This window comes from Mugil cephalus, chromosome 6 (assembly GCF_022458985.1).
Source record: "Mugil cephalus isolate CIBA_MC_2020 chromosome 6, CIBA_Mcephalus_1.1, whole genome shotgun sequence".
Classification (NCBI taxonomy): Eukaryota; Metazoa; Chordata; class Actinopteri; order Mugiliformes; family Mugilidae; genus Mugil; species Mugil cephalus.
In genome coordinates, this window is record NC_061775.1 from 6,666,602 (window position 1) to 6,685,862 (window position 19,261).

Below are 19,261 nucleotides of genomic sequence, written 5' to 3' on the forward strand. Positions count from 1 at the left end.
CAGTGTCCTATGGTGCCTGACAGCAGAATGTAGTTAGTGAGTCCTATGGGTTGACAGGAGGGATTTCTGTGGATCAGGCTTATTCCAGTGCATCCAACAGATACTTGATCAGTTTGGGATCTAGTGAATTTGGAGGCCAGGTCAAAACCCTGTGCTGTTTGTCATATTTTTTTTGTTTGTTTGTTTGTTTTGTTTTTTGGTTGTTTCTAAACTGGCGGGTTGGCAAGTCTGGTCTAGGGGGGTGGTACATGTCTAGGTAATGAATGCCAGGCCCACATACAGCCCAATTTGTTTTCAAGCAGGCTGAACCAGTAATATAACAACAACTCCTACTTTTTCCCATTTGTTTTAGTGCAAAGAAGAACAGCTAAAATAGCAGAATGTTTCCATTTAATACATTAGCCTCAAAATAAGTGCAATTTGGACACATTGTTGTCTGCTGTTTAGTTCACACTGAGAGTCGGGGTCTCAGTCACTGTGTTTCAATTTTTGAATTTTTGAATTTCCCTTAGAAATGCGCAAAAGTGGAAGTGGAAACACTTCTTTCGCAGTTCTCCATCACTGAAGATGGCACAGGGGGTCATGTGACCAGTTAATGAAGTCCTTTTCCTCAAAGTGAAGTCTTGCGTGACGAGAATCTGAGAGAATTGTGTGATATCGCAAGACGAGACTTTACGAGAGCTACAGCTCATTCGCAAATCACTATGGAAACGGTACTTTATAGAAATAACATTGTTATTTATCAAAAAACTATAATGGAAACACAGCTAGGTTTGTTTTCTGTCCACTTCTTTTACTAAAACAGAGGACACATTAGGAATTTCGTTGAAAATTTGTAGTCTTTTCAGATTCAGAGAATCTTGTTTTATCCAATGGTTTTTATAAGTCTTTGCCTGGCAATATGTACCACGTGGGCTCCTCCCAAAACCAAGCCAGTCTTACCTGCAGGCTCCGCCCACGGGCTACCAATGAATCCTCGCGTGGCTTCCGACAAGCACGAACGCTGACCTACGCACGGCGTGCAGACATAGAGTCCTCGGTTTCTCTACGGAGAAGTGGGAACGCAGAGTTTGCCGGGAGTTGACGCCAAATAGTTGGCTAATTAATGCAAAAGTAGTCCAAGACAAAATCCCCACCGTAACCCTTAGGGGGCTCCGTAGCACACCGAGTTTGCGCGTGGTAAACTCTTGTATGATGAAAGTTGCTAGAGCTCGACCCCCCTACTACAAAAACAAATGTTCCAGCATGGCCAGTTTGACCAAGTTATCTCCTTGACACTTGTAAGTATATTTCTCTGAGACATAGCTACATTTTCTCATAAGTACCATTTGTTTTGTTATGTGCTAGCATGTAGCCGGCACAGCGAAGTAGCAACTTGATGCTAGTATTTTAATCTGGGAGACGAATTCATTGTTAAGACACTGAAACTGTACGGGAATCGCTATTCAAGATAAGTATATTAAATGTTCTAATTTGAGCAGACGACCAACAACTTTTTTTTTTTTTAACTTTTGCTGCCAACTTCGCCAAATTGAGTTTAATGAATTAGTTTTAGGTACAATGTGGTGTTTCTAATGTATAACCGCATCAGATAACTTCTTATAGCTGCTAGATGCCTCGCTCTGCATATACCCTTTCAAATATTTCAGTAGGGTTAGGGTTAGACAGTTTTTTTTGGTTGTTTAACTTACTTGAGCCAGCAGCAATGTTGTCATCAGCACTGCCAGTCAACCTGAGTAGCAACCTGCCTAGTCTGGGTTGATGCTGACTCATAAATACACTGAAAGACAGTTGGCAACTACAAGAAGAGGGTTACGCTACTGTTTCTGTAACTTGTTTCATAAGCTCGTAAGACCACCTGTATCTACTCCTCTGTTCAGATAGTGAGCAGAATGGTACTTTGATACTCCTACTTATAATTTAACTCAGAGGAGGAATGATTTTTGGACCTCCATCAGCCCAGCATTGATTTCTTTTCTCTACAAAGAAAACACAAACAAAAAAAGAGGAATAAACATAAGACATTGTTCATGGTGTCATTCTTCAAGAATTTTAATCATTTTGTATGTCAAATATAGTTAACACAACTTCTAATATTGGAAGGCTCAGACACACTGTGTCCACGATATAGGGGAAGATGACTATTTCTGCCCACACTGCAAAACCAAAGTAATACATCATCATCATGCTTCACTGTTTCCGTTTGTAGGAACGCTGTAGCCGACAGTTTGTTTTTCCAAGTCTCAATGAGAGAAATACTTGTTTCAATGTTAATCTAATCAGGACTACTGTTGCTGATTGACACATTCACAGCAGCACCAATTAATACAAACTGACATTGTAAACTGATCACACTTCAAGTTTACTTCACGATTATTTATACATCAAACATAGGAAAAAATGGTTTTACTTTCTTGGACAGCTTTGGATATTTTGTAGACCTCTGAGAGGAGAATGGCGTGCTGATGTTAATGAATTTTTTCCCTCGACTTGCATCTGACTATCAACCCAATGTTTGAAATGCTCAATAACACACATACTGAAGTAGCTTTAGAGTTCAGTTTTTGTGATGCTGACCGGCCTGCTCTGAAATTGAACAGCAGTGATGGATGCAATTCAAAATTGTTGTTTTTTTGTTTTTTTTTTTATTTAGGAGCGGATTGGAGGCAATGTATATTCAGAGCAGTAGTGTGAGTGATAATCAAACATAAATCGTAGGGGGGGTAAAAGTTTCGACGGTAAGCAATATGGGACGTCTACCACCGATTTACAGAAACACAGCTTTTAAAGTTACATTCTCAGTAGGGATATGTTGGATATGTATAGAAAGGAAAATGAAGAATTAGTTTGTTGAACAGCTGATCTAATAACTGTGCAGTACATACAATCTCGTGCACAAATTTGCCAGTCAGTCAGTCAGACATGTATTGTCTTTGTGGAGAGTGGATCCTGCCTACTCTGGTGGTGTTTCTATGAGGCGGAGCAGAACAGGACAAGGACAAGAGGCCGGGGACCTGCTGCTCCTCCTCTTCATCTGAGGTGCTCTTCGTAGGATTGGGCTTCAGCGGGGGAGCTCCGGGACGAGGAGAGTGGTTTTGCAGGAGATTTCGAGGAAGGACAAGGGGCGTGAGGACACCAGAGCTGGTGCTACCAGACGTGTTCATGTATGAGTAGCTTCTCATGGAATGGAGGGCATACGCAGGGATTAAAAACGGGTGGGAGGGTTGGTGACTGGGCATGATAGAAGAGTCTCTACCACCCCAGTAGTAGTTCCTCTGCAAAGATTGGTGGTGGGGGCTGGGGGTAGTGATGGGCTGAGTGCTACTTTGGAAATGGCGTTGAAGTTGGTTGCTTTGGTGACCAGTGTAGGCTCCGGGATGCACCAGGCCATAGTGGAGCTTGATGGCCATTAATTCTGCACTAAGCCTGGCGTTTTCTTCTTTCAGAGCCATGAGATGAGACTCCACCACATAATCATTCATCCTTCTCTTCTCCCGTGACCGCTTGGCTGCTTCATTGTTCTTGCGGCGCTTCTCCCAGTAGAGGGCGTCCTTCTTCTCATCAGGTATGAACTCCCTTTTGCGACGAGGGCCCTTACGTCCCAGATCAGTTTCGAGTTGTAAAGCATGGCTGCCTTGGCCTCCTTGGAAAGGTAGTGATAGCGATTCCATGGTAACTGAAAAGCGCGTACCAACAGAAACCTGAAATAAAGGGGAACAGACGAGAAGTTTTTTAGTGAAGGCTTCAATGATTTGTTGATTAAGCAATTAGTCAACAGGCATAAAAAATAATCTGCAGCTGTTTTGTTAAGTGAATAACAGTGGGGTAGTGTGAAGATTATATATTTTTTTAGCAAAAGTGTCAAACATTTGCAAGGCAGGCATTTATTCTTCTTCTTTCTTTGGGTTTAGGAGTTCAGACATGAGACATTTGAAGCCCAGAGTCATGTCAGCAGGCACTTGTGAATATTTTTCTCCTAATGTTTTAAAAAGAGACTAAAGAGGAATAAATTAATTGAGAAAACAACAGGCAGAACATTGATCACTGATGAAAGCAATCATCTGTAATTTTGTAATGGAGGGACCAATCGTCTTTTTTGATGGCAGCGTTATCTGATTTGTATCTACCTGTATGTTGACATGCCTTAAAAACACACTTTTAAGGCAGTTAAGACTAGAATCTGAGAACTAGTGACAATACTGCTGTGCTTTTAAATGTACAATCCCCAAATCAAATGAGTTGTATTAGCCATGTACACACATGCAAGGTATTTAGCAAACTGGGGTTTAGGAGCTTGTTCAAGGCACCTCAGCCATGGACATAGTCAGATGCAACCTGTGACTTTATGGTAACCACTAGTCCACAGCTCTCTCCAAAGAAATAATCAGTGGGTTGCTTAGGTCCACAGCCATCACCTACTGGGGAAAATTACCCCTCCTTATGTTGGATGTCATTGGAAAAATGTAGTTGTATGGTGCTAACAATTAACCAGGGGAAAAGAATAACTGTCACAAAAGATCATCAGCCATGTCTTGTATTATTAGATTCTTTGTGTTTCCTTCAGCTTGATATATGTATCTATGACAGAAGTTTGTTTATCTTGTTTCTCCTGCTCTTCTCTGTCTCTACCCGACTGGTCTTCGGCAGATGGGTCCCTCCATATGAGCTGGGTTCTGCTCAAGGTTTCTTCCCGTTATAAGGGAGTTTTTCCTTGGAACCGTCGCCCTCAGGCTTGCTCCGGAGGTTTCAGGTTTCAGGTCGGTTTTTGTAAAGCGTCTTGAGACAATTTGTGTTGTTATTGACGCTATATAAATAAAATTGAATTCACTTGAACTGAACTTCTATCTCTCTCTTTTATTTTTACCTCTACAGCGCGCTCTGTTTCGTTAAACCCAGTCTAGTATCTCCAGCTCTCAAACCCCCATACCTCACCCAGTCTCACCTCCCACTTGTCTAGACCACGTGAGAAAATGTGACGGGAAACATGAAGCACACACTGTGTGTGGTGTCTGCTCCAGGTTCAATTTAAAGAGATATTGTGCTGTTCAAGATCAAAGGTGGTTGGAGGCTGGGTGTACTAGAGTTACATGTGTGATCCTTCAGAACAACCTCACACAAAACATTTAAAGGTAATTTCACAGCTACGCTCAAATTTTGCAGAAACCTTTCCATCCCTGTTTTGCTCACCAATTAGGTTTATATAAAAATGACTTTTAATTAACTAAGTCATTTTTATATAAACCTTATTAGTGTTGCAGAATTGCATTCTGCACTATTCACTATTTTTTGTGGCCGGTGACCTCAGCTTGTAATGAGGAAACAATATACATGTCTCTGTGCGTATCTTTACATCAGCGAAGACTCAGTTCAAAGTCAGTGAAAGAACCTATTCTTTAGTTAACTCTGAGTCTGACAATGCTTTGAGTTTCTCACTTTATCACCCCCATCTTCCTTTTTGATGACCCTGTCCACATAGTAACTGGTTCCCCTCTCATTTACGCGCTTTGATGTGTGGGCAAAAAGGCAGTCAGGAAAGGCCTGTTCACTTTATTGCGTAATATAAAATTAAACAAGTGTGAGGTAGAGGAATATTGAATATCTGGTAATAAAATTTCGTTCATTTGCATGGGTTTGTGGGTGGTTTTATGGGAAGCTGTGCAAGAAGGGTAAACATAGTGTTGAAACCACAGCCAGCGTCCTGTATGTGCGATCATATACTGAATACACACAGGCTCACATATACATTGATCTTATGCTTGTCTTTTAACTGACTAATGTTTCCTCCCACTCTTTTATTCTTGCACACAACCCTGCAGCTTTCAAATCCATTTTTAATCAGATATCATATGGTTCTTTATTCTAGTAGTTTCATGTGACACCTCATTAATGAGCTGCAAAATAAGCTCAGGATGTCATGCAACTGGTTGTCTTTAGCATTAATTGTCATGCAGTGTCTTTTTTTGTTGTACCCTCTTATGGCAATTATCCCCTCTTAAAGCTCCTTCTTTGACCTGGTAGTCACACTTGGACTTGGCTGTCAGGCTGTGCCAGAAGCATCAAAAACTGAAGTTTCAAAGAGGCACTGTGCCCTGTGTGCGGTGATGAGAACACACATCAGGTTAAAAATATATTTAGGCCTGTGCCCAGTGAGAATGCAGACCCTAGCCCTGTGTGTTTGCATGTCTGTGTGAGAACATGCACACCTGCATGCTAGTGTGTGACACAAAGACCAAGTGTTGTAAACTCAAAAAAGCAACAGCAGGAAGAGAGAAAACAACAATCACACAGGGAGACACAGACAAAGAGAAAATAAAAAAAAAAAAAAGACAGGGTTCTTGAGTGAAATCTCTCTTGAGGCCTGCTCACTACTGTGCTGCACATTTGCACCTGTTTCTTATGGACTAATTATAGCAGGCCTGCTTTTTAGTAAGGAACTCTCAAACTTCTTCTTTTGGTCTCTATCCGTTTTCTCGCATTCTGCCATCTGTTGTTGTGTTTCTGTCTGCTCTGCCAGTCATTGTTAAAATAGCCGCCCCTAGGAAAAAGTCCATATTCTGTGGCTTTCCACCTCAATATACTGCGTTCACGTCTCCTATAAAGTGCCATTGGGGAAATAAGAGTGAATAAGAGTAAGAATAAATTTCTTCTTTGGGGAATAAAAAAATGTACTTCGGCTTGAAGCATCTGTTAATGCATAAACTGCTTACAAAGCCAATAATTCATAGCGCTATCTTTCGCCGAAACACTTGTACGTTGTTTGAACTGTAACGCTAATACACTGATGTTTTAAATCTGATATCTGTTAATGGAGTTATTGGATTATGGATTAATGGATTATTTACAAATGTATGAATATGAACAGATAAGGAGGAAGGAATGGACCTTTCTTATCTCCTAAAATGTGTATCATTACCAAATGTACTTACCAGTTCATTAGGTGCACTAGTGGAAACAAATGCCTTTTATTATAACAGTCATACTCTTACTCCCAGGGTCGTGACGATTATGGTTTTTAGTTCAGCATTTGTTCGAGAGCTGATGATTCAGTCGTGTTTTCATTTTAGAGGCTGTGGATTTTCGTCGGTGGTCTAGGCTAAATAACAGAAACCCTTTTATGTTTTAATTCAATTCAGTTTAACCGCACCGCAAAGTGCATCCTCTAGAAATGATCATACACTTGCATTGCCACCTTTGTGATCCGGCATAAACAACATAAACATAAACTGAACATAAATACCTTAATGAAGCTGAGACCCAGTGCAGGCCTGTTATGTCAGGATGCATTTGTCTTCACTAAATTACCTAATGTTTTGGCAAGTCAGTGTAAATATGATGCTTCACTCCCTGGGCTAAAATCCAATGATCTTTGTAAGGTACATACTCACTGCAAATCTTGAGGCGCATGCTCTTTTTGTGGAATCCTAAACCTTTTAAACCCTCCAGCAGGGATGTACTATGCTCACAGCTCTAGATGTCTAGTCTACTGCTTCATGGCTTGAATAAGGTAAATGCAGCTGCTGCAGCCAGCACGGCAGTATAGTTTCTCACAACGTGTGGTGTGTGTGGTTCATCACAATCTCAGGCCTCACTCCTCTGTATTGTGCAACTGTAACCAACTATATCATGCAAAAAGTAAAACGTATGTTCCTATTATTCATGCCGGGTGCCAGAAGAATTGATTGTTTGTTTCTAATGCACATGAAGTCAACAGAATTAGACTGACTGCAAGTAGCACCAAAATTGAAAATGTTCAATGCTACAGAAGTAACAATATGTTTCCAAATCAATGAATCTCTGACCCAACGTCAACAAAAATTGGCCTCATGATCGCTAACGCCCTCATAATAGGTCACTTTACAGCACAAAGGTAAAATGCTTCTACTTTTTTGATCAGTGTAAAAATGTTACCAGTGTCCAGGCCTCTTGAATATAATGGGAATGAGTTAATAAGATGGAAGAATGCAGTACAAATAAGTCACCGTCCAAAAAAACTCACTTTGTTTAGATGAGACCAATGTACAGGGAGCTTCCCCTTTTACTGCTGAAATAATAGCGATACGATTTAGATAATCTGAATCTGATGTTTGTCTGTAAGTTAAAAAGTTAAAAAGAGCACTAGAATCACACTGCCCTTGTCCTAATTGATTCAGCACATGCTTACAACTTAAGTAAAAAAGTGCCTTTTCTTTTACCCGATAACAAAATAACGTCTCAGGCTTCCGTACGCTGCCTAAGTATGAAATCTTTTTATGCACGGAACATCAGAAAGTTGAGTTAATTATTGGCTCTTCCCAATTTATAAGAAGAATGTATCATTATTTTTCAGTAAAGCAAAAAAGGCAGTATACAACTGTTCTAACACATAACCTTCCACGTACTTACAGGGTTGTAACACTTCCTCTTCCTCAAACAGCTCTTACCAGATAATTCTCGCATTTTCAAATAATATATTGTTTTAGTTTGACGATGACACACATGAAAATACAAACCACTGACTTATTCACTGCATTTGCAGGTCTCCAAAATCTGTGACTAAAAAGTTTCCTGAGCTTATCGTTGCTGCGAGAGCATGCATTGTTGCGCTTGGTGCTGCAGCGCGCACGACATAATAATACTACCAAAAAAAAAAGTTATCTGTTCTTTGCTCATTAACGCCTCAGTCATTTCCTTCCCTGAATCCATCTCACGTTAGTACACATGTTCAAATTGTGAGAAAGAGAGCCTGAGGCCTTACCTTCAACTCTCTCGTGCGCAGAGTCCGCCGCCACCGAGCTGCAAGCGAACTGTCAGTTGTAACTCGCAGTGGAAATGTGCAGCTTCGACCAGTGAACTGTCCTGTGAGACCGCGTCAGGCGATTAATGCACATAAGAGCAGAGAATAATTACAATAGCTGGCTGCTTTCAGCCCCACACGCTCACCTCTCTCTTTCTTTGCTTTCTCTCACACGTGTTGTTTTCCTGTCTTTGACTGTGTCTGTCCACCTCTCTTGACGCATGAATAGTGTCTGACTGCCCCCCTTGATCAGGTTGTGGTGTTAGTGGCATGCCCACATAGGGGTCTCCCCTCTAGCTGCTGTCAGCGGTGTCAAACTAAAATGTTTTGTGTATTCTTGCTAAAACTGCAGAGAATATGCCTCTACAGATAGATGATACCATGGGATATTAATTCTGTGCTATGTTTTGCTTTGTTTTGTTGTGCTGTAGCTTTTGTTTGGAGTTAAGCGTTTAGGTGCGTCTGTAATCTACATTTGACATTTCAGGCTTCTTCAGAAAAATCTAAGCTTCATTAGTAGTCATGGTAGTAATAGGTGCAGCGTTAGAAACAAAGAAACAAAAGCTCTGGGAAGATGGGACCTAAGTTCCGAGAGGACTAAACTGAAGCGATGTGCGAGTTTTAAATAAATCTTCGGCACCTGAGATTCACTGAAATACAGAAGTTGTTTCTCACTTATTGGTGTTGTTACTGAGGCGGAGGCTTTGCGTTTCTTACTTATCTGCTTTTCGCAACACGCTCCACTTACTTTAGCACCACTTATAAGGCAAGGACAGCATGGTATTGAGACTGGAATTATAACACATGCTTTTGTCGTGACTGGAAAGTTTACTTCAGCACCCATTTCTATGTATAGGCATTGTCACACAGACATCTTTTTTGTGCTTCCTGTTGCGATGCGTCTGAGCCATTATTGTTAAAATAAATAATATATCGATCAGAGGTCCATACTGACAAAGCAATACTGCGTTGTTGTTGTAAGGCCAAAAAGATGCCGTGGGCCTATAAAAGTTTTGTCCTGATGCGCTAGCGTTTCAACCACACTTTATTGTTTATATTTCCTATACGTCTCTTTATGTTAGTTGTCTGTGTGGGATAAAACTGTGACTGTGTTCTCTTGTTGCTGAAAAGTGTATCACATTAAAATTAATATAACAGACAATAGCTGTGGACTGCATAGTCCCTTTTTTTCTCCAGACTTTTAAGTGTTATTTTTCTGTTTTAAAGGGCTTCAGTCCAAACATGTTAAAGACTTCAATACCTTCAAAAAAAAGACCTAATCTGGTGACAGGTTTGAACAATTACAAGATATAAATAAAATTTAATCAGTGTTTTCAGGCGAAGTTAAAATCAGTTCCGGGTAAATCTGTGTGTGGTACACAAACTTGTTATAAATAAAAACGTGTCCACATTATGCAAAGTTTGATAGTTGTTTAAATTTAAAGTGCAAACATGCTAGATGGGGACAAAAGATTTTGCATAACAACCTGCTTCTTAGAGTCGTGGCCCATTTACTGCATCTGTCAGATAACTTTGTGTCGTTTGCGCCCTCTGCTGGATGTTTAGGAACACGCGCTGCTATGTGACACCGGTTACCATGCCACCAGAATAGACTACTGTCAAATGTGACAATAATGAGCAAAAGCAATGAACACGTTTGTAATCAAAGTTTTTTGTAGCATATAAATAACCCTTTTCAATATAAAACCGTATTCAAGAGTTAGAAAGTCTGGAATTAGATCCTGAATCACCAAAACAGAAGCTTTTCCCTAAGAAGGCCCTCTGAGCTATTTAACGCACAATTCAGTAAAATATAAAGTATGGGGAAGTTAATCGCAATTAATTATTAAAGCTCGTTTGTTTATATTAGCAAGTAAGAAGAGAGATGATGCATAAGAATGATAACTGGTTTAACCACGGAGACCGGCATTACTGTCAACAACACAGCCGAATGCATCCTCCTGTATGAAAAGTAATCCCCAAGAATGAACATATCTGTTTAGAAATTCATGTCTGTGTTATGTAAAAATAAGAATAACACATTTAAAAAAAAAAATGTGGGATTGTTCTGATACTTACAGGGATGTTTGTTATGTCTTAGTCTACGTTTCGGGAGTAAAATTCTGCAGACAAATATAACATAAGCTACGGAAATATTTATCAAAAGTGCACCTTTACCCCGCGATTAGTTTTTATTGCGCAAGGGAAGGATGCTTAATGACTATTTGGATGTATGCATTAAATTATTGAACTACTTTCCTGATCTTTCCTGTAAAATAAGGCTAATGCGCGGAATGACTGCATGTTTCGTGGGTAGTTGTGCCTCGTTAAACTGTCGGCCTACAAATAAACGGTTCAATTTCCATTGCACCAAAATCTGCTGGGAAATAACGCGGTGGGGATAAAGGGGAATACCAAGTGAACGAGCACCCAGTTTCGTTGGCTCAGTCGCCAGTGTTTTCCACCACAGGTAAACGGTAAATGCGCAAGATCAATAAACCTTCCCCTCACTGCAATCAAAATAAATACCGTCATTTCATTTGTCATATCACGTGGAAACTTGGAATAAGGTTTTGTTTCTTTTTATTGCTTTCAGATTTCCATTAATAAAAGATGGATGCCGATAGTTTAACATGATTTGTGGCTCTTTTGTGTATACACTGTTTCCTTTTAATCGAAACACAAATATAACCACAGAAACTAGGAGAATGTATTCAGCTTTCATCTTTACATCAGATATATTTTTTATGAAATATATGTACCGTTGCCATTACATAGAGGTCTGTCCTTTGCATCATCACTAACGCTTTTCACTCATTTCTGTTTTACATTTTATCCACAGCAATCATGATGCCAAAATATCCACAGCTGTAATTAACTTTTACAAATATTACATTCAAAAATGAGACTGCAGCACTACAACGCTTCATTTGATTCTACTTGTATTATATACATAATACATCGACAGTCCCGCTGTCCCGTCAGCGTCCATCAGGACTGAGATGCATTCCGAGCTGAGACAGTCCTGGGGGAGCTCCACTGAACCGACTCTTGAATCCCCTGTGAATGTGGGTCTCCATCCCGAGACCCTGCTCCTGTCTGCGCTGTATGTGGAGAGGCAGGCTGGGGTAGACCGCCGGGGGAGTCAGGTAGGGGGACCGCCAGGGCAGCAGGAGATTATTACATACTGCCGAGTGATTCAGGTGGGGCACCAGCCAGTTTTGAGGGGGATACGACAGGGTGGAGGCATGGTGGATGCTGTCAGGTGCGGACAGAAACGCCGGGAGTGAGGAGAGATGCTGGGAAGGCGCGTCGGTGGAGATGGGGATGTCATCGCTGGAGGAGACCTGCCGCTGGGCTTCCATCTCAGCCTCCGCTGACCTCCTGCCCCCCAAAGCCTCTCGGGCAGTCAGGACACGGGATCCAGAAAAGGGGAAGGCGCCCTGCTGCGTTTCACACTTATGGTGTGCGTTAAAGACGCCGATATTGGCGGTGGAACAGGGGATCGAGGCCTCAAACCTGTGCATGCCTGTCTCCTGCTGCCTCCTGCCGTTTCCCCAGAGTCCGGCCTGGAACAGAGCAGAGGGGTGAGCCGGCATAGAGGATAAGGACAAAGCGGAGGCCAGTACAGACGCAGTTGATGTTGCACAAGGAGAGACGGGTTTGCTTTTATCTACAGCCAGGCTGTGATACTGCAAGTTGAGCATCTGCGCCCGAAGCTGGGCGTTCTCCTCACTCAGAGCCAACAAGTGGCCCTCCATCATCAGGTCGTTCAGCCTCCTCTTCTCCCTGGACCGCTTCGCAGCCTCGTTGTTCTTGCGCCTCTTGTCCCAGTAGGTTGCGTCTTTCTTGTCGGAGGGGGTCATCTCCCTCTTGCGGCGTGTGACGGGGCTTAAGTGGCCGCTGCAGGCCCGCAAACGGACGATACGCCGGGCCAGCAGGGCGGACCGCGTCACCGGGAGCAACCCGGGGTCTGAGTCGGGCTCAACGTATCCGCTGCTCTCCACCGAGGAGCAGGGTTGGCAAGGTGCAGGTGTCACAACACCGTCAGGACTACTCGCGGTGGACATGGCACTATAGAAGAGAATAGAAACTATCAATCTCTCTAGCGATCTCCGTTCAGTTTCAAACCACAGAGCAACAACACGAAGTTAGTTTTAAAAGGACTGCGCTCCGCCAGCTGCACCTGTACACAATGTTGCACGCAATTTAATTCATAACCTCGCTATGCAAACGAAACGGGAAGATTCTGCAGAATTTGCACGTAACTTTTCACACAAATGTATTCCACCGACTCTCTTCTAATTTGAATACGCATTGAAGTCATAACATGTGTGCATTGTGCATAGCATTGCATTGCATTGTGGTGGGCTTCTGAACCAGAATACTTCCTCCCACCTCCTTAAATAATTGCGCTTAACAACAAAGACGACAGTGTAACTTTTTACCTTTCAAGCAGTTACCTTGAGATTTGATTTAAGCCGGTTTTATGTAAATCAATGAGCAGGTTTAATAGTAGCGTTGAGTTTTGTCTGGCACAAGTAAATCCTGCTGGTTGTATTATACAGCGAATACAATGTCGAACTCTGTGCACTGACCTGAGTGGAAGGATGACACCTGTGGGATGATTTGGAAGACACGATCAACTTTGAGAGAGTCTGTTGTAATTCTGTAACACACACAGCAAGACGCAGCCTGGTCCACGCCGCTTAGATGAGTCTCTTAATTTTATTTTGTGGGTGTTACATGTTTCCCCAGAGAGGGCTGCGCTTACCTTTCAATCACTATCAGCGGTGCTGAAGAGAGCACGGCTTCTGGGCGGCGCGCACATACTACGTGCACGCAGCCAATCGCGTTGCGCCTCTTCAGTGCCGTGGAAACAGATCAGGCACCTTCACTTGGAGAGCAATGCGGCCACGACCAAACCAATAGGTAAAGCTGAAATGAGTCAGTTTGGATAAATGGCCTACTTTTTTTTTTTTTTTTTTTTTTTTCAAGTTACTGCACATCGATCTGCAGTGCCTGAAGAAGAGTGTTCACACGTATTCTATCAGTGAATAATAAAATACATTACTTGTAAATAAATGTGGTAAACTAAAACGGTGTGGGAAATTTTAAACGGTGCCTACTTCAAAATATCAAAACATATCCAGACTCGCGGACTTATTCCAGTCACGTGGCAGCAGGATCATTATTTTTTTCTCAGATGTGTATTTACTATCCCAAATAGTACTGCATATTTTCCCACGTTAATACTTAAGGAGGCTTCATGTATGGATCCGTTTTGTATTCTTACTTTCCATCTGTTTCTGAATTACTCTGATCCATCCTGGTCCCTTTTAATCCAGTACAGTACAATTTTCAAAATAAATTAGCTTGTGTGTTTCTCAATCCTGAGTTAACTGATCCCTCATACTAGTCCAAACGTGAGAGTGTTTCCTCAAACACCCTTGAAATTAATGAGTTACTGTCAGCCATACTTGTACTTTGCAATGCTAACATGTCATGCTAAATGTCAGTAGTCCTACATAAGATAACCCTTTAATTTATCCCACTATGAGAAAGTTTCCAATGTTGCAGTATAGTTAAAGACAGTGTGCACTAAGATAAGGAAATTAATCTTTAAGTAATTAAATACGTAAAAAAAGCTACTTTAATACAAAAGCAGTTCTGCGTATGTCGTAGGGCAGGCTTGGTTGTACGGGCTCACAGCAGCAGGAAGGAAGGAGGTCCTGTGTTGCACCTTCACAGAGTGAGTGAAGCAGTCGACTGCTGAAGGCGCTGCCCAGTGCTGTTATAGCACCACGGAGAGGATGGGGCTGGTCGTCCATGAGGGAGGACGGCTTTGCTTCCACCCTCCGATCACATACCACCTCCACAGGCTCAAGAGGGCGGCCCACAGCAGAGTTCAGTAGACTTCTTCACCAGTCTGTTCAGACGCTGTTTGTCTGCTGCTGAGAAGTTGTTGCCGCAGCAGACTGCTGGCTGACACCACAGAACTGTAAAAGTATACACCAACATGTATACTTGGGGTGCCAAGTGTTAAGTTATCACACTAAACATGCTAATAGCTTACGATAAGCATTTTACCACCGCTAGAAGACAACACAACTCGAATCACACTATTTATGGTGTGGATAAAATATAATTGGCCTGAAGCATGGATGGCATTTTGCATAAAATGGCTTAACTTAAGTTTTATTTATTTATTTATTTTCGTCTGTGGCTACCAACTAAATGGTAATTCAGTTTTTATGTTAGATTCTTACATATCCATTCCTCTTCACCGGTCCATACATCACCTGCTTCTTTCATGCTTCTTCATTCTTTGAATTTTAACATTCTCGGAGCCGTCTTCCTACAACGTTAGTTCTTTTAGGAGCTGAAGAAGTGAATAATCTCTTCATAACCCACTACAGGACGATCCGAAGCACCACCTAAAAATCTGTCCGGTGGCTGCAGTTCATTGGAAGATCCTGATCCACCACTCCTGTCCTCCTGTTCACTTCCTTGTTAAAGCTCTGGTGAAACATTGCCAGGCATGAAAACAGCTCATCGCCCGAAGTGGTGAAGACATTTTGTTGTAGAGCTCAACCGCACTAAACAATACCACCAGAATGGAAAACCACACTACAATGTACAAAATCACTCTTGTACCGTTTGAAATGAAGGTTTCCTTGTGTGGTGTGCTGGGTGTGGGGGCTGTCCAGATTGTCTGGCCTATCAGCTCTGTGTTTTTAGAAAACTCCAGCAGATTTTTCACTGTGACTCATTGTAACCACAGGCCACACTCAGTCATGTTCCAACAGTCAAAATATTTTTTCAGCAGAAGAAAGTCTCCAGATTTTTAAAGTGGTAGTAACCTACATTATTTTATTACTTGATGATCACTTAGCATGCTTTGAAAAGAGCATGCATAGAAATGAGGTATATGCATTAAGCACTAACAAGGCAGTATTTGCCTAAATTCGGTGGCATCCAAACCGTACATCTTTGGGTTCATAAACAAAATCAGTGCTGTTTCTACATGGAAGGTTTTCATATTTAGTTGCACGATACTGGTTGAATCGACTCCATCTGAGGATGGTTCATTCACATTGTTCACAACAACGTGCTCAGAAAACATTGTGGTATATGATGGTGGGCCTGCATAATTTGTAGCAGTGCCACTTTCTCATTGTGTGGCAACACCCACATCCTGACTGCATGGTGCAGATGATTTCTTTATGTGGATAGCGTATGTTGAGCTCAGTTTTATTATGATGCGCTGCCTTGATTAATAAATACCTCGAAGTATCTGTCTTCTTCTATTGACGATTGTCTCATTAACACTCACCGCTTGTAGCTTTGCCTGGAAAACGTGGATGCTGTGAGCCTTCACTCACCGCAAGCTTTTGTTTAATCATGGAACCTGTGTTACTTTTTTGCTATTACTTTGGGGTCTTACACATTGCTATTGTGACGCACAGTCTCAAGCCCTTTTACTTAATAAACCGATCTCAAACTTATGGTTTCATTCTTAAAAAGATTAATCACTTTCTCATATAGGTGGGCACTCGATGTTTGAAATGACTATTAGTGTAACTATTGGCAGTAATTTATTAGTCTGTGGTTCTGTGAGCACATTCCAGGTTTATTTTCGTTCAGCGTTATGTTTTCTGATCGGTGCAAATGCAATTTCTTGAAGTTATGCTCCATGATTTCTTCTTTCTTGCTAATTTCCTAGTTTGGTGACACTTACTGGGATGAATATGTGATTGTGAAGAGTGTTCATGAAAAATAGTCATTAATGCTTTAGAGAAACATAATTCTGCTGAAGATTAGTATTCACTAGATTGACAGCTTATTTGACGGAGAAGTTGTTGGTCAATAGTGTAGTGTAGCAGAGTTTTCCCGGGTAATGTCGGATTTACTGAGCTGTTTGCAAGTCGTTTTGGTCTTTGATAGCATCCCTGAGCCTGCCTCAGACCACTGTCCCTTTCTGTCACCATGATGGCTACTTTTTGGTACATGTTATAGTGACAAACACAAGCACCTTTAAACCCTTAATGAAATCCAAATGACTGCCAGACTTATGTTCTGTTAATAACCGAGTCTGGCTGTGTCAGACTATTGGGTGACAGGACTCGTACGTCTTAGCCTAGGATCACCACTGCACATAGGAAGTACTTTCTAATAGGATTAGCTCATTGCTGCTTTTAGTCTTTATTGGACCCCTAAAATGAAACAGGTAGTTTATCACACTGACAACCATTTATGCGCAGTGTATTTGTATCTCTTTAATGTTGGTATTGAAACACACTGTATAAAACACTTTAACACGGTAAATTGGCAACAATAAATGGTAACATCTAAGCAAAAGTTGCGTGCAGCATCGCAAGGAAAACATGTCAGCGATTTATTCCATGGATTTCAGCCTAGTCCATTCATGTTCAGTAGGATCTAATGACAGTGACTCTAATTACAATAAAAACTCTTGTAACACTATGTGTCCCCCACAGGGCCACGTACACGCACAACAATACTTACTATACCACAGTTTTATCATTACTGTGTTTCATTGCACCCACACATTCACTTAACAAAGCAATACCTCCAGGTGACTCATCACTGGGGGTAAATCTAATCAGTTTGTTCCTGTAAACTTTGATGTTGTTATGTCACCCTCACCCCTCACACACAAACACCCCAACCTAAACTCCCCCCAACAGCCCGCCATGTTCTACTTTCGACAAGCTGCTGCCCTCTCTGCTGTCCTCTTTGTTTTGGCTTTATTTTAACCTACTTAACATCTGTTTGTATGTCACTTCAAACCCTCTTTCTTTTGAAACCCTTTCAAAGAGGTCATTTGTGTGATTGTTGAGGTTGACTTCTACTGGCCTGATTCCTACTCCTTAACTCACAGCTGAGTTGTTAACCACTTTTTACAGGAAGTTGAGCCTCAGCGTACACGGAGGATATCGCCTCCTCATACTGAACTGCAGTGTGACTTTTGTACTGCATCACATGACAGCCTTACAGTAGCAGTGTAGGCCCCTGAGAATAAGAACATTGTTCCCACAGCACAGGGCTTTCTCACACTCACTATTCTGAAGATAGGGCTGATCTGAGGATCATGCACTGCTGAGATCCTGTTAGATACAGAATAAGATGAGGACACACATTCTGACGTTAAGTGTAAATGTTTGCCCTGTGATAAATCGCAGAGGGATATTGAATATGTCTGTTTTGGCAGCTGTGGTTGTTATTGTCAATATAAAATTTGTAAAAAAGTGGTACATGTGATACAGTTAAAGTATATGTTGACTGTAATCCAGCCCTCATTGTACACAGTCATTCTCTGTTGTGTTGCAGTAAAAAACTGAAACTCAACTGAAAGCAAGAAATTAACTAACACTTGATGTAATACAAATAATCGTAACCATCAACTATTACTAATTCATTGCTGTTCGTTACGGTGCATGTCTGACATTTAGCATCTTGGTTACTGCGGTGGACATTGCAGTGTTTAAACCACTTTTGGTTTAGTAGTTTGCACATGTTTCCATTTTGTATTGAACAAAATATGAGGAAGTTAAACTTGTCATCTTTTCCGCTTGTGTTATAGCTGCTAAAGCACCAATAAAACTGTGAAGCTTAACCAAGAATTTTTTTTTTGGTTTGTTTGTCTTTTTGTGTATACCAATGATGTCCCTTTTAGCAGGTTAGGACCCAGAATTAAAAATGTGTTAGTAAGAAGTGTCACTGTTGTACACGTAGCTTGGTGTCTACTTGCAGCTGGCCAATATACTGGTTTCAGTACTGTAAGATTATGCGAAAGCTCCCTGTTATCATGGTCCGTTTGGTCATTGCAGTGTCTTTAACCGGTACAGGTAGCCTATGTTGTAGCAAAGAGCAAATGCTATATGCTGGATTAAGTTAATTATGCGAATTTCAGATATGATTGCGTAAACATCTTTTTACCAACATATCTGCTTTTAACTTTCAGACATAGTTCATTTTTTTTAATGTTTATAAAAGAATATGATATTGGATTCATTGGATTAAGTCACTTCATTTTTTGTGCCAATTTATTTATTTTTAAAAAATATTTAAATCATTTGTAACATCCAAACATTTCAAGATGCTAGTCTGATCCCTGGTCCAAGTCCGCAGGCGTGAAGAGAAAATTCACCTTTGTGTTAATGGTTGTGAGGTTTGTCAGCCGCATTGGCCAACGGTTAAACTGTGGGGGAAAAGTCTGGCCTGTTGACTGTCATTTTTTTTTTATGGAGGTCTGAGAGCACCCATGCCACACCACTGGCGCATCACCCTAACCACTCTGCAGCACAACCCAACTGTAAAAATAGATAGGAAAGATCGCTCTAGATATGCATGCGCACTCACATACAGACGCGTATAAGAAATAAGATATGCACACCTTCAGGTGTTGATGTGTGGCCTTTGTGGGGGCGACCTCACTTAAGGAAGAGAAATGAGACGAAGAGA

General features: G+C 41.4%; 2 protein-coding genes across 2 annotated transcripts; both read right to left on the bottom strand.

Annotated features, from left to right (window-relative positions):
* Window positions 1-2,036: 2,036 nt before the first annotated feature.
* On the bottom strand, window positions 2,037-9,617 carry nfil3-4 (nuclear factor, interleukin 3 regulated, member 4). Its single transcript, XM_047586446.1, has 3 exons — window positions 8,920-9,617; window positions 8,735-8,835; window positions 2,037-3,701 (listed from the first exon to the last, which is right to left on the bottom strand). Exon 3 carries the CDS (start codon window positions 3,669-3,671, stop codon window positions 2,913-2,915), a length of 759 nt encoding a protein of 252 aa, XP_047442402.1. The 5' UTR covers window positions 3,672-3,701; window positions 8,735-8,835; window positions 8,920-9,617; the 3' UTR covers window positions 2,037-2,912.
* Window positions 9,618-11,385: 1,768 nt separating this feature from the next.
* On the bottom strand, window positions 11,386-14,025 carry si:dkey-172o19.2. The gene is made up of 2 exons (XM_047587706.1): window positions 13,372-14,025; window positions 11,386-12,847 (listed from the first exon to the last, which is right to left on the bottom strand). The coding sequence occupies exon 2, from the start codon at window positions 12,841-12,843 to the stop codon at window positions 11,755-11,757; it is 1,089 nt and encodes a 362-aa protein (XP_047443662.1). The 5' UTR covers window positions 12,844-12,847; window positions 13,372-14,025; the 3' UTR covers window positions 11,386-11,754.
* Window positions 14,026-19,261: the final 5,236 nt, after the last annotated feature.